The sequence below is a fragment of the Pyxicephalus adspersus genome, chromosome Z (assembly GCF_032062135.1).
Source record: "Pyxicephalus adspersus chromosome Z, UCB_Pads_2.0, whole genome shotgun sequence".
Lineage (NCBI taxonomy): Eukaryota > Metazoa > Chordata > Amphibia > Anura > Pyxicephalidae > Pyxicephalus > Pyxicephalus adspersus.
The window spans coordinates 83,262,857-83,277,690 of record NC_092871.1 but is presented as its reverse complement, the minus strand read 5'-3'; the positions used below and the strand labels follow the sequence as shown (position 1 = coordinate 83,277,690).

General features: G+C 39.2%; 1 protein-coding gene across 1 annotated transcript in view; it reads left to right on the top strand.

Moving 5' to 3' along the window:
• The first annotated feature begins 442 nt into the window (after positions 1-442).
• LOC140343716 (ADP-ribosylation factor-like protein 13A) overlaps positions 443-14,834 on the top strand; it is a 16,968-nt gene continuing 2,576 nt past the window's right edge. Inside the window, exons 1-9 of the mRNA XM_072430574.1 lie at positions 443-525; positions 3,641-3,709; positions 3,822-3,892; positions 4,753-5,002; positions 6,280-6,385; positions 7,418-7,602; positions 9,491-9,605; positions 10,869-11,073; positions 11,189-11,284. Of these exons, the coding sequence (XP_072286675.1) occupies positions 488-525; positions 3,641-3,709; positions 3,822-3,892; positions 4,753-5,002; positions 6,280-6,385; positions 7,418-7,602; positions 9,491-9,605; positions 10,869-11,073; positions 11,189-11,284 (1,135 nt within the window). The 5' untranslated portion in view covers positions 443-487. The remainder of the gene's footprint in view (positions 526-3,640; positions 3,710-3,821; positions 3,893-4,752; positions 5,003-6,279; positions 6,386-7,417; positions 7,603-9,490; positions 9,606-10,868; positions 11,074-11,188; positions 11,285-14,834) is intronic.

The following is a 14,834-nucleotide window of genomic DNA, read 5'->3' as shown; positions in this document are numbered from 1 at the left end:
TGGGGTAGGTAGGTGGGAAGGCTGTGTATCAGGTATGTAGGTAGGTGGGTAAGTAGGTGGGAAGGATGGATGAGTCTGGCTGCAGCATGTGGAATAGTGGAATACCAGAGACGAGGAGGTTACAGTAGTCCAGAGGAGAGATGATAGGAGCGTGTACAATGAGTTTGGTGGTCTCTGGGGACAGGTAGGGGCAGATTTTGGAGATGTAGGGCAGGTTTCCATTATGGAAATACTGATCACCATGAGAGCTTTTTTGATGCATTAGATGGCCAGTGGCCCCACAAATGAGCCCCAAGCCACAACAATTAAGATTTACGTTGTTGAGTGGACAATGTTGTTGAAGAGATTAATTAGGTCAGCCATTGGCGGCTCAGTGAACCAACACATTTCTTCCCTCCCTTCAGACCTCTCAGAATCCTCTTATCTCCTTCTGTCAGATTAGCTGTAAACTAAAGGAATCAGGATTTAGGATTACAAACAAGATGCCATGGAGGGAGCCGAGTGGCCGGCAGGAAATAAATTTGGGTAAGTTTTGTTTTACCTCTTCCTTGCGATCTATCAAAACATTCACCAAATCATCAGTCCAAATTTTGGGCAATGTTTCCCAACCAGGGTTCCTCCAGAGGTTGCTGGGCGTTCCTTGAGCAAGGAGCAGTTTGTGCAGTTCAGATCAGTTTATGTGACCCCAATGATCTTTTGTAAGAGGAATTCTTCCCACTGACCACCACACTAATGTACTGTGAGCTGTGGATATAATAATTATAGGAGGGGTTCCCTGAAGACCCGAAAGTTATTTCAAGGGTTCCTCCATCTTAAAAAAGTCGGGGAAGGCTGATCCAGTGATCTGATTAATTAAGAGTTTATCACTGCTCTTACTATAGGCGACATCTTTCTATATTGTCATTGGCTTCCTTCTAACCTATGTGGCCAATTCTACAAATGACTTTGTTTAAAGGAGCCCCAGGTCCCCCAGATCATCTATCAAAAAGTAATCTGTATAAAACTAATAAATATGTTCTGCAGGGAAATATTTACTTATTTTTATACAATGATGAAAAACCCTATTGGGTTTCTATTTGTCTGTCCTAATAAGCAGATTTATTTTAAAGTTGATGTCTGAGTTTCCGTATCCAATTTGCCCCCCTTTGATTGTTGTCAATTCAAAAAAAAATAGAAATGTCCATTTTATGGTCACATGGTGCTTTTCCAGCCTCGTACAGCAAGTGAGTCCTTTTCAAGTGTCCATGTCCCCATTTGCATAACATGGCCATTTCCTATTGGCTGCCCATGGGCAGGGTACTCTCTGAGTCCAGAAAAGGAGCCTGTAGCAGTGATGTCAATGCACAGAGACCATCAGAGTCCAACAAGTACAATAAAATCTTTAGCTTTATGGTTCGGCTGCACATGGAACTGGGATTTTGAGTCACAATGTAAAAAAAAAATGTGCAGGATGGAGAACAAGAGGTAGGAGGGGGTAATTTTACACCCAGACATGTGAATAAACTTCCTGTCTAGAAACAGAATAGGAAGTCAGAGGAAATCCCACAGACTCTTTGCAGCCACTTGCTCAGGATTGGTTCCCTTATAGTGGAACCATGCAAGTGTCTTGACACAGCTGCTTCTATTCTCCACCAGGGACCACATGTGATGGGTGACAACATGGGAGCACAGTTTAGAGACAGTTGTCACCTTATAACAGGAAGTCCCTGAATCAAACCAACCCTTGCATGATCACCAAGTATTACTTTAATACCTTCAAGACCAATTTTAAGGCTTGAAACAATGCCCCCCCTAAACTACTACTACCCCCACCCAGCAAAACAAAAAAAAACATACCAGGGGCTCTAACCAGGAAAAATTATAATTAGGTTCTGCTCCCCTGCTCACATTGTATGCTGTTCCAGGTACCCTGGGGAATCGGCCTTGGCAATATTCTGTTCTTTTGTGTTTGCGTGTATTCACTGGCTCAGGTATTATTATTTTAATTTTTGCTGTGTCTGGGGTCATTGTCTTGCTGCAGAATGAGAGGAAACACATTTCCCCCATTGATTTTTCACTTTTATTTACCAAAACCTTCATATTTTGTGATTTTTTTTGGACATTTTCCCGTATGTTCCACTGCAGAACAAACCTACGCCAGCAATTTTCACTTTACAAAACATTTCCAGGGGCTTTAAAATTGCGTTTTACAGTGATACTTGACAAACGAAATCTTTTTTGTGGAGTTCTGGAAGCCTATCACCCGTTCCGATCCTTTTTTATGGCATTGAATTTCCCTACATGGTGATACCATATAGAAGTGATTAGTGGTTTGGCATACATTGGAAGGAGTTTCCCCTGATGAAGCCGTGGTGCGAAACGCGTTGAGAAACACATGTTAAATCTATGCAATCTGTATACAATTATGATGATGGTCATGCATGTTTTTATGCAAATGTTAAGATGTTATAAAAATAATTTATTGTGATTTTATGTATCTTTAAAGTCCCTGTACTATGTTTGTTGAGCGGTTCAACAGTCTATTTGGGATGTGATAAAAATGTTGTCAGAAGGAACTTGGCAGATAGCTTTTCTTAGGGTGCAGGATCTAAAGGTTTCTCATTTACACCGAAACATCTGAGGGTGCCGTGGGAGTAAAGCTAGATGGGAACATTTGAAAATTGTTGTCTGAGACGAACGATTAAGTTCCTCTCGGGTGAAAATCTAGTATGCGTATGTCTTATTTAGTGATGTCAGTGAATCCATGTGATTGGCAACAGCCGCATCTGGTTACCTATGAAGCAATTTGCTGCCCCTGAATGAAGAGTGGCAGAACCACGGATCACCAGATTTGCTTGCGTCCACAGCCAAAGAGCAAATCTTCAGAGAACAACTGTGTGGCCAATAGTAACAAGTTGCTTTTGGGAATTTATTTACAGATATTGGCCACAGGTGGAAGCAAGAAATGATTTACAACATCTCCCATTTACTTAATCCCACGGCAAAACTCTGCAGCTCACTGCAGGTCTGAAATGGTCGCAATTATCCAATAGGGAGGGATGCTGCGGGGAACATTCTGCTGCATCCTCCCTCTTTTCTCTCTATAAATGATCCTGTTATTGGAAATGAACAGGAAAGGGACAAAAATCTGATGTCTGAACAGTGCAGCTCTTAGGATTACTGAGAAAGACAGAACAATGTAAATTACCAGATGAAGTCACAGTCAGGACAGGTCAAAGATCAGGGCTGGCTGCTGACAAGCCTGGCCAAGGATATACCAGATGGTCACGATAGACAACAAACTAAATGCAGAAAACAAAGTCTGAACCAATTTATAATGGAGGCCAATTAGTAGAAGAAGAGATAATCGGAGCTCCATCCTAGCAGCAGATGTCACAGTCAGAGCCGGCATCAAAGAGAGGAAGATCTGTTTTAAGGGAGGTTGCTCTAGTCAACAAAATGGGGTCACCATGAAATGCTAAACCTCTCACATGGCAGGGTGACAACCAAGTTGCTGGTTGAAAGGCAGTGGCTTAATGTTGTCAGCCTGCAACAGGAAGTGTTCCAGGTAAAATATTTTTTTCACAAAAAAGATTATATACAGTCAAACATAGTAACACAGTTTATTTATGGTTTCTATTTGCTTTGTTTTTGTTTTCAGGCCCTGGAAAATGTTCCATCTGTTTTCTCACTGTTGGCATTGGGTACTGAAAAAGAAAGAGCCAATCAGGTATGGCAAAAATAGAAAAAGTGGCCTTTAAGATGACACCATATTTTATGTATATTATGTTTCTATTTTAATTATGTAATCAGGGTTAAAATAAGGGGAATTTGTCTTGCAGGAATGTTACAATTCTCTTCATGGGGTTGGAAAATTCAGGGAAAAGTTCCGTAATAAGAGTCATCAAGAGAGGTAAGATCATAAAATACTTCTTACATACAGAAGACAGCTGCTACTTCTCGAAACTAACATGTGATTGGTTTCCCAATGGCAACACTGCAAATTGTGTACCTTAACAATGGGCTCACAACCATTGCATACAGTGCCAACCTGCACTTACGTTATCTGTTTTTATCCAATGGAAGGATATATTCTTTTAGACCTACCCCATGGCCCATGTGCATTTCATCAGCAAGCTTGTCACATTGGAAGAAGGAAGAGCCATGGTCTGAGCCGCTGGGGCTCTACTGTATTGCCCCTTGAAGTCGGTCTAATTCAATCACAGGTGGTGTTGGATCTAGGACAGACTTCAGGGCTTAATTAATGAATAGTCGGCGGAAGTTCAGGGCCTGAATGTGTTGTCGGTCAGGGGCAGCTGCATCACAGCTGATACGTATGTAAACCTTTTTTTTAGTTGTTTGCCTCGATGGGGCATTAAAGCCCCCAGCCTCCAAACTTAAGCCTAAGTACCACCTGTATTTTTGAAGAAAACATGATCCTATAAGATCCTCCACTTTCCCCCTTGGCTTGCCGGTCCCCGATGGAAGTACTGACTTCATGACACCATTGTTTCTTTATGAACCTTTACACAGTAAATATGGGATACTGTGTGGATGACTCCTCAGGGGCGGGGCAAAGATATTCAGTATTTATTGTTACAGGTTTCCCATGATGAGGTACTGCAGGGGAAGCTCCAAATTAAAGGTATATATTTCAGCAAAGACTGTTCTCAAATTTTTTGCACAGATTGGGCAACACTTTATTTTACAAAAAGTTTGCAAATCCAAAATCCATTTTTTGTTCTTTTAACTGTATTTATTTTCTCTTTCTAGTTTGTCCATCCCAGATCTCTCCATCACCTGATCCTCTGAAAACCCATCTTCGCCTTGACCACTTTAATCTAACTCTTCTCGAGCTGCCCAGTGGACAGAAGGGTAGAGCCAGCTGGAGGCTGTATTATCCCCAAGCCCACGCATTTGTCTTTTTAGTGGATTCCAGTGATCCGGGACGCTTGGAGGAAGTTGCAAATGTCCTCCTGTATGTCCTCAAACACCCAAAAGTGTCGGGGAAGCCACTTTTATTGTAAGTTCTAGTGTATAGTTATATCCTTCTGTGGTTTTTATAGGATTTTCTTCCATCTTGTATCACTTTTGTGTATCATGTAGACCATATGATCAAAGGTTTGAGTAAACCAGACCATCATGTCTATATGAGCTTGTGGGACATCCAAAACTATAGTCTATATGTCGTCTATATGTAGTTGGCCCCCAAATTTGCAACCATAGCAGCTTCCACTGTTCTAAGAAGGCTTTCCATATGTTATTGGAGGGTGTCTGTGGGAATGTAAGCACCGGTGAGATCAGATACTATTGTTGAGTAAGAAGACCTGTCTTGCAATTGATGTTCCATTTTATCTCAAAGGTGTTTAGTAGGGCTGAGGTCAAGAACCTGAAGTTTTTTAGGTAACTAGGGGTGGACCGCTGGACAAGTATTTCCCCATTACAACCAGGAGCTGCCCAGTACTGGTGCCTGTAACTTAACTACTAACTCCAAAACTAAGACCTCTTACTCCCCTTTGCTCCAGACATACCTATCTGGCCACCATGAAAACCCAGCATGTACTGTGGTGGGATAGGGAGGCCCACTGAGATCCTTCTTGCTATCCCAGATTCTATGGCCCTGTAAGAAAACAACATACGTGTGGCCATTGGCAGCCACAATTACATAGTACGGTTGAAAAAAGACAAAAGTCTATCAAGTTCAACAGCTAGGGAAATAAACATATTCAAGATATGAAACCCTATGGACATTTTTCCTATAGCAATCTATAGTAGTTGCTGAAACTACTTCCCAAGGGAGCCGAATCCACATTTTCACAGACCTTACAGTGAAGAATCCCTTCCTTATCTGGAGCTTAAACTTCTTTTCCTCCAAACACAAAGAGCGCCCCCTTGTTCTTTGTAATGACCTTACAGTGAATAATTGGGAAGAGAGTTCTCTATGTGGACCGTTTATATATTTATACAGGGTGATCATATCCCCCCTTATACATCTCTTCTCAAGGGAGAATAGATTCTGTTCAGCTAATCTCTCCTCATAGCTGAGCTCCTCCATTCCTTTTATTAGTTTAGTTGCTATTTCCTACACTCTCTCCAATTCCACAATGTCATTTTTGTGAACTGGTGCCCAAAACTGGACTGCATATTTCAGATGAGGTCTAACTACAATATGTTAAAAAAAAAAAACTAAAATATCAGTAGGGAAGTGGATAATCTTATTTCCCAATCATTGATTATGGCAAAGTTATTTTTCTAAACTTGTTTTTTCAATGCCTGCATTAAAACAGTCTTTTCTTACAGATTAGCTAATAAACAAGACAAAGCCTGTGCACTTCTACCCAGTGAAATTATTGAGCTGCTGTCATTAGAAAAGTTGGTGAATGAAAACAAAACGCTTTGCAGAATTGTACGTTGTTTTTTACAATGTTTTTCGAGTATATACTAAGATGTTTCTGATCTGAAAATGGCATTAAAGGATCTTGGTTTATAATTGGGCCACACCACTAGATGACACTGTGTTCTCATGTAAAGTGTATAACAAACTCCTGCTGTCTGACACAATATTAGAGTTTGGTACACACTTTACATGAGGACACAGCAACATCTACAGGTGTCCAGCAATATTGTACAAATGATCATTTAAGAGAAAATGACAAACTACTTTACCCTGTAAAAAGGGGAAACTGTATACACTGAGCCTATGTGATTTTGTTTTTTATTCCCTTTTAAATATAATATTACACAGAATTTATATAGCACCGACATATTACGCAGTGCTGTACAAAGTCCATAGTCCTGTCACTAACTGGGCCTAAAAGGAGCTCACAATCTAATATTCCTACTGTGGGTTTATACAACGGTCTAGGGTTATTTTTTTGGGGGGAAGCAAAATATTCTAACTGCATGTTTTTGAAATGTGGGAGGAAACCAGAGTACCTGGAGGTAACCCACACAATGTATTAAAAATAACACACTATAGATACATTTATTCACATTAATTTTTTTAGCATTTTTGTTCATTGCTGTTTTGAATGTTAGTAGTGTCAGACGCATGAGTGCCTTAGGTTTATATTCAAGTCAATGTAGTTTTCTTGTTTTTTTATGTTTCATTAAAAGTAGATATGGGGTAAAATAGTTTATATTACAGAATATATGTACCTTGGCCATATAGCAGGCAAAGTTTATCTCAAATTAAAAAAACTGACCAATATAAAAACTACATTTTCAAGGGGAGTACCATTATGTCCGCTCAGAGCCACACCATTTAAAATTTAAACAAAATTTATAGTACTTTGAAACTAAGCATTACAATTAAAGTTGCAAGTTACCATAATTAATTTAAAAAAAGAAGCCAAAAACATTTTCTGGAGAATTTAGATGCAAAATAATGTAAAAGATTTGTATACTTACAAGTAATCTCATGATTTTGATTCCACAGGAACCGTGCTCTGCGACTACCGATCTCCATTCCCATTATGATTGGATGATTCTGAAGGGATTACGTTGGATTTTAAAGTCAGTAATGCTTAACTATTCTATACTCAGCCCTAGTGTGTTACCAGAAAGCACAGAACAAAGAGAAAACATACATCACAGAACTTCCGTAAAACCATGGAATACCAGGTAGAAATTACAAACCTTTATTCAAGTGTTATAAAAAGAACTGAACCAAAAATGAAGTAGATATTGAGGGGGCAAAAGGTGAAGATTAGGTATATGTTTAGAAAAATAGAAATATCATAATTCAAAATTGAAACACTTTGGTTTTGGTGGTTTTCCATGGTATACTTGCAAGTTTGTATACCAACGAGCAATGAAGTACTCTTCTTATTTAACTTACCATGAAGAGAAAATAACTGGAAAGACAAAAAACAAGTGAACTTGCAGAAGGAAAGAGTAGAAAACAGAATATTTCCCAATGTCTTCACAATGTCAAATATGAGCAATCACCTTGGAATGAGGAGGAGATGAAAAATATGTCCTTGATGAGATAAAATAGGGTACCAACTTTGGTAGAATAACATGGTTGTGGTCAAAAAGTGGAGACCAAGAAATGGAAACTTACAGGAAAGAGGAACCCGCTCTTGCTGAACTAAATTGATGTCAATCAGCAGGAACATCTTCTGGGATAAAGTCATATGAGGTCACTCATATGTACTTCACTCAAGTGTAGGGGTCTTATGGGTACACAGAACCAAGTTTAGGATCCATGGCTATATAGCAAGCTTGACATATGCAACAATATGAGTAACATCTCCATTCATCCTGGACCAACTTATCTGACAAATCAAGATGGCATTGAAATGAGCCTTCAAAATGTTCCCCAGATTTTTGTCCATTGGGTGCTTAAATAATACAGAGTTGGCAAGTGGGGGAACCCTTGTCTTGTTAAGTTGAGATACAGATGGGTCTACCCATTTCTATAATAATGAATGCAATGTCAAAGGGCAATGAAGAAGTATCACAAGAGCCAAGATTTAACATTTGGCGGTGCTGAATAACTTGATGAGGACAATCATCTATCCTGTCCACCCATTGATGATATGTACAGCGCTGTCTGGACCAACTGATCTGCCAAACTATTAAGGCATTAGGCAGCTTTCATAAATTTCTCCAGATTTTGTCCGTTGGGCCCTTAAAAAAATCCATAGTTGGCAACCTGGGAAAACCATTAGTTGTTAGGGTGAGATACACGTGAGTCCACACATGTCTATGGCAATGAATAAAATACCAAGAGCTAAATTTGAACGCTTGATCATACTGAATGCTTTACTTTATGTGGGCAATAATCTATCCTTCATCCTATCCACCCATTGAGGACTATACTTTACTACCTGGACCAACTGATCTGTCAAATCAATAAAGCATTGAGGTAAGCCTTTGAAAGTTCTCCATTGGTTTGTCGATTCGGTCATTAAATATTACACAGTTGGCAAATTGAAGAACTCTTTCCTTGCTAAGGTGAAGTACAAGTGGGTCAAGAGCAATGAATGAAATGCTAAAAGATTTTGAAGCAAAATCGCAATATCTAAGTTCTAACTCTTGATCGTACTGAATGTTTATCCAAAAAAGATATACTGTCTGATCGCCAACTTTCTTGAGGCAGAACGTTCTTCAGTTTTTGTGAGCTGGCATTGGATTTTGATCACCTCTATACTTTTGTAATGGGGCCACGCGCACCCCCAGGAAGGTCTACCAGGCTCCTGTAAGGCCATGATGACCATGGTCAGTGCCAGGACAGTGAGTGACTTATTTAGTCTGAACCAGGGAAACACCAGATCCAGTGTAAAGTAGAAAATGAAAAGCATTACAAGTATAGCCAAGTACTACAGATTTATTGGACAATACGGACAACCGGACCGCAAGGAAAAAATGTTTGCTTTTGTCAACCACTCCTCTATATTAGAGAAAATGTAATGAGAAGAGTAATGAAATAATGACATGAAATGTTACTACAAAGATGTAGATATCATGGGACACTTTATTTCAACAGATACCTTTTGTTTTGCAGTGACCTACCAAATAGGAAGGCAACTGGTGAGGAAATCACAGACCTTGTGGAGTACAAACCATTCCCGTGTGGCAAACAAAGACCTCTAAAGCCAATACAGAATATACTGGCACAGGTAAAATGTATATATAAAAAAACTGAGAAAATATTTTCTAGTAACTTAGTCAATAGCTAAAAAAATCTAAACTATTCGATGGGGACAAGTGACGCAGTGGGCTAAAACATGATGGCCAACCAAAGGCAACATCAAAGCTTAGGTTAAGTGATTTTCAAATCAGAGGCAAGTGATCTGATAGGGTCCAAACAGAAGATTAGGCCAAAGGTGAAAAGTGATGTTGCCAGTATGAGATAAAAAGTTGACATTGAGGGCCAATTCCTAAGGCTAATTTAGAGACGCTCAGTAACCTGTAGCAGTTGGCAGTGCATCAGATTTGCTCCCCACTACTCCTATTCAATCAAATGGGTGTGGTTGGGAAACATTTTTTGCAAGCAATTGCATTACAGTTGCATTACGGGTTTCTGTAAGTGACATGCTTTTTCTGGTCACATGGATATTTTGGGGAAATAAAACTATGCCGCCATCACAATTGTACGGGAAATGCCTGCAAATGTGCTGATCTGCAGATTGCTTTGCTACTCCTAGGCATAAACGAAACTTTCTTTTTCTAGTTTGAATAAATTAGAAAAAAGTTAAAAAGCCTTTCTATATTCTATTCAGGGACATGTGCTTTACTTCCTGTTCCAGAGAAGCAAAAGGAAGTGAGATAAAATCTCCTAAAAGTGAGGAAGGTTCCCATCTGAGACACTGATAGGAAGATTTAGGCTTACCATAAACCCTTCAGTTCAACTGTACAATATTGTTTCTTTTAGATTAATCAAAACTTTTTAATATGAGAAACTAAGGTAAAAATTTAATGTATATCCTATAATTCGGGGCCCTGTAACTATTGAAAGATATGAAGGGTCTACTTAAGGCAAATTTAAAAAAAATGGTGCCCCAGTATAAAACAGAAATTAAAAATGCAGCTCTTGTTGCAATAATCTCTTTCCCTCTAGTGCTGTCCCCTAGATGTTCTCTAAGACTTTGCTATACAACCAGGAAGACTAGGGACCTCCAGGGTGTCATGGACCCACCCCCGAGGAGATATCACCATGACTTCCCGCACTCACATCATTCACCCTTACCTTAGGGCCTCAATGAGGGCTGTCCAGCACCTCGGCATTGGAATGAGGAACATGTACATTGTGTAAAGTATATAAAGACAGGAGGTAAGTATAAAAGGAAGTCCACAAAATGAGGTGATCACAAATTAATATCAGTTTCCATTGTTTTTCCTGTTCATTAATGTAACCTTTTAATTTTATTGTCTCATTTCAGACAGGCTACAATCTGCAGAGGACAAACAGGAGGAAAAGGAAGAAGGTGAAGGTACAAGAAACCAGTTTTCCCCACACTTCCAACGCTGATGAAAGCAAAACCCACGAACAAAAGGCCAAACCTCAAACATCTCCCGCAAGGGAATCCTGCCACCACCATCTAGACCCCAGAACTTCCGTCAAACCGGATCGAGAAACATGTGAAGGTAAAATATAAGTTAAAATAATTATGGTTGGTAAAATATATCCAATAGCAAAAGGCGTGACACCAAAACTGATGTGCTATCATGCAGAAGAATAATAATTTAATGTGTTCTCCAGGTTCCAAGAAAAGGAAGAAGAGGAAGCCGCTCCCAAAAACACAAATTAAATCTGTGGAGGGAGTTCACGCTGCAGGAGATATGGGCCAAACCTTTGGTATGTTAATGAGAATATAAATCACAATTATTTTTTGATATTATTTTATTTAAATTAATTGTTTCCAGTAGGGTAACATTTTTTTTAATTGGGTCCCCAAATAAAAAGATTTAAAAATCCCAGATTAAACATTTAGATCTACTTCAGCCCATATGATATATGATGTTATTTAGATCAACTTTTATTTATATTCCATTATAACGTGTATGCTGTTCATTTATTCGTTTGTGGCCCCTTTTATTGTTCACGTGTTGAGTTTGCATTCATGTATACACTCTTACTGGCCTCTAGTGGCTTTTTCGGTGTATTATAGGCATAGATGTATAACATTTTAGAGTTTATAAAGGATCGATCTGTATGACTTCTATAATGGGCCTGATTTATTAAAGCTCTAAGGCTGGAGAGGATACACTTTCATCAGTGAAGCTGGGTGCTCCAGAAAACCTGGAGTGGATTTGCTAGCGAATGTTTTGAATCCTGAACCTGATCCATTCCAGGTTTGCTGGATCACCCAGCTTCACAATGAAAGTGTATCCTCTTTAGCCTTGGGGAGCTTTAATCCATGGTCAAAAATGTAGTTATTTTTATTCAAATGCAAAAATGGTGATCAGCTGAGGAAGGATTTTTCCCCTGTTGAAGAACATAAACCATGTTTTATATATATTGTTTTTGCCTTTCTCTGGATCATGTGTGCTTATATGGTTCTGTCTGGAATATGCAGGCTTCTAGTATGTTTATTTCCTTAATAGTTGAATTTAATGGACTTTTTTTCCTTTTTTCAACCTGATATGAATAACTGATGTTAATAACACTTACATATAAAATTGCAGTTATAGTATATAATTATAATATGTTTATGAATCAAAGCAAAACATACATGAAACCACTTTAAAAGTGCTTAGAAAAACCTATTCTATATCAAATTCCTTATATTGCTTATACTCAAAAAAAAAAAATAAAACACTTGCATTTAAAAAGTGAAAATCAGATCCAAAAGTTCATTCAATAGTTAATATTCATACAAACTCTTCCCACACTTTACACTCGCCTTCCTCCACACCCTTCTTTTGCAGAAAGCAGCAAGCATAATAGATGGGTGTGGATGAGGGTGTATGGCTTTTCTATTAAAAGGTGGAGGGTTCACCTTGTGGTGTCAAAAGTGCAGAAGGTGTTTGGAATTGGATTATATTTGGGACTGATTTTCACGCTTTATTTATAAAACAGGGAATCTGACATTCTCTCAAACATTCCCCTATAGCAATCTTCCTGGTCCAAGTGTTTCAATGGCAGTTCCCACCAGGGAAAGTCAGATGCACTGCTTTATCAATAGAATCCAATGGGTGTAATCTATCAGTACTTTTTGGTGTAATATTTTTTGTAGTATAAGCAGAGAGCACTTTATATTTTGTCTGAAATTGGATTATTAAGTGGAGTTTTGGGACTCATCTTCACCTTCTCTCAATTGGCCTGATTCATTAAAGTTCTCCAAGACTGGATAGCATACGACTTTATCAGTGAAACTGGGTGATCCAGCAAACCTGGAATAAATCTGCTCGAAGATTCAAAACATTTGCTAGCAAATTACTTAGAAAGATGCATTCCAGGTTTGCTGGATCACCCAGCTTCACTGATAAAGACGTATCCTTTCCAGCCTTGGAGAGCTTTAATAAATCAGGCCCAATTTGGCAAGTATTTATACTTAACTTACGCAGATCCCTTAATCCCTTTGCAGCTTTCCTAGATCGGGTGCCTCGCCGTCTTTTGTCCACCATGGCGGTACCCTAGTGCTTCCTCCACGCCAGTGTACAGCTATCTTCTTTTTTCCTCTTCCAGCTTTTGCCTGATCTCACCTGATCTCACACTACACAGGCAAGAGATAAAGTAAGGTAGGCTGCTGTGAATGGGGAAAAAACAAGTGCTGATCTCACGGCGCATGCATGTGAATTTTTTTTCCCCATAAAAGAAAAAACTCCTTCTGCGCATGCTTGAGATGGACAGGCGCAGAAGGAGCAGCCAGATGCCTCCTGGGATGGGATGAGAAGGAGCTTCACCCTTTTTTTTTTTTCTTTTTAAAATAAAGAGTTTTTAACCCCCTCACCCCAAAAAGAAGGTCATTTTACATTGCATAAAAAGGTTATCCACCCTATGTAAAATAAAATATTTAGTGATGTTTAAGTCAAAAGTGCGGGAAAATTGCCTAAAATTTGATTATGAAGTGGAAATTTGGGAATGATTTTCACCTTTCATGCATAATTTCTCACTATTGTGGTCTTGCCATTATGGTGTTTATTTTTTTTTTTTTAATTAAGTATAAACACAAAGCATTTTCTACAGTTTAGGCTAAAAGTGTGGGAAGATTTTTTTCTGAAATTGGATGAAGTGCACTTTTTGGAAAATTGTACACCTTTTGAGTGTTATTTATCATTACTTTATGTTGTGTTTTATATTGTCAGAAGTCCTGCACTGAGTGAACTCTGATTGGGTCATCTATACCACTTCCAGTCATGGTGATCAGTTACTCTATTTAAGTGAATGGAGATTCTGGTCGCCGCTTTAGTGGTGGTAAAGCCTTAAACATCATTGTATTCACTCTGTGCGGTAACACTGGCCATATACTGGTCAATATTTAGAAAAGATTTTAAGCTAGATTTGATAGAAAAATCTAATGCAGATCTATTACAAAATTGTCCATTCCCAATTAATGATTGGTCGATATATTGATCAAATATTCAGTGGGAATTTCAGTTTTTTGCTCAGTGCCACTTCCTCTGCTCTGCCCACCAATAATGAGACTGGGAAGAAAGGAGCTCTTCCTGCTATTGGTGGTGAGGGGGGAATCATTTGGGCACAAAATAAGCAAATCATTGGGTGCACAAAAACTAGGTAAGTGATCAATATCTGTGAGATAATGATCTGTTATGTGCTCATGCATCCATCCACCAATGGATGGCCTCCTTAAGAAAGATTTGCTTACCTGTCTTAGCGTTTCTTGTCCTCTGAACCTCAGCTACTGGCAAATTAACCCTATGTACCTAAAGTATTCATAAAACTTCCTCTTGACCCCACCAGCATGTACGGAAAAAGTTGTCCAGCAAGGGGCCCAGTCCAGATTAGGCTAGAAATATTTATTATTAATAAACAGGATTTATATAGCACCAACATATTACGCAGTGCTGTACATTAAATAGGGGGTTGCAAATGACAGACAGATACTGACAGTGATACAGGAGGAGAGGACCCTGCCCCCAAGAGCTTACAATCTAAGAGGAGGTGGAAGTATCACAAAATAAGATGGGGGATATGGATTGGTGGGTGTATGGGGTAGATAGGTGGGTAGGCTGTGTATGGGGTAGGTAGGTGGGAAGGCTGTGTATGGGGTAGGTAGGTGGGAAGGCTGTGTATGGGGTAGGTTGGGGTAGGTAGGTGGGAAGGCTGTGTATGGGGTAGGTAGGTGGGAAAGCTGTGTATGGGGTAGATAGGTGGGAAAGCTGTGTATGGGGTAGGTAGGTGGGAAGGCTGTGTATGGGGTAGGTAGGTGGGAAGGCTGTGT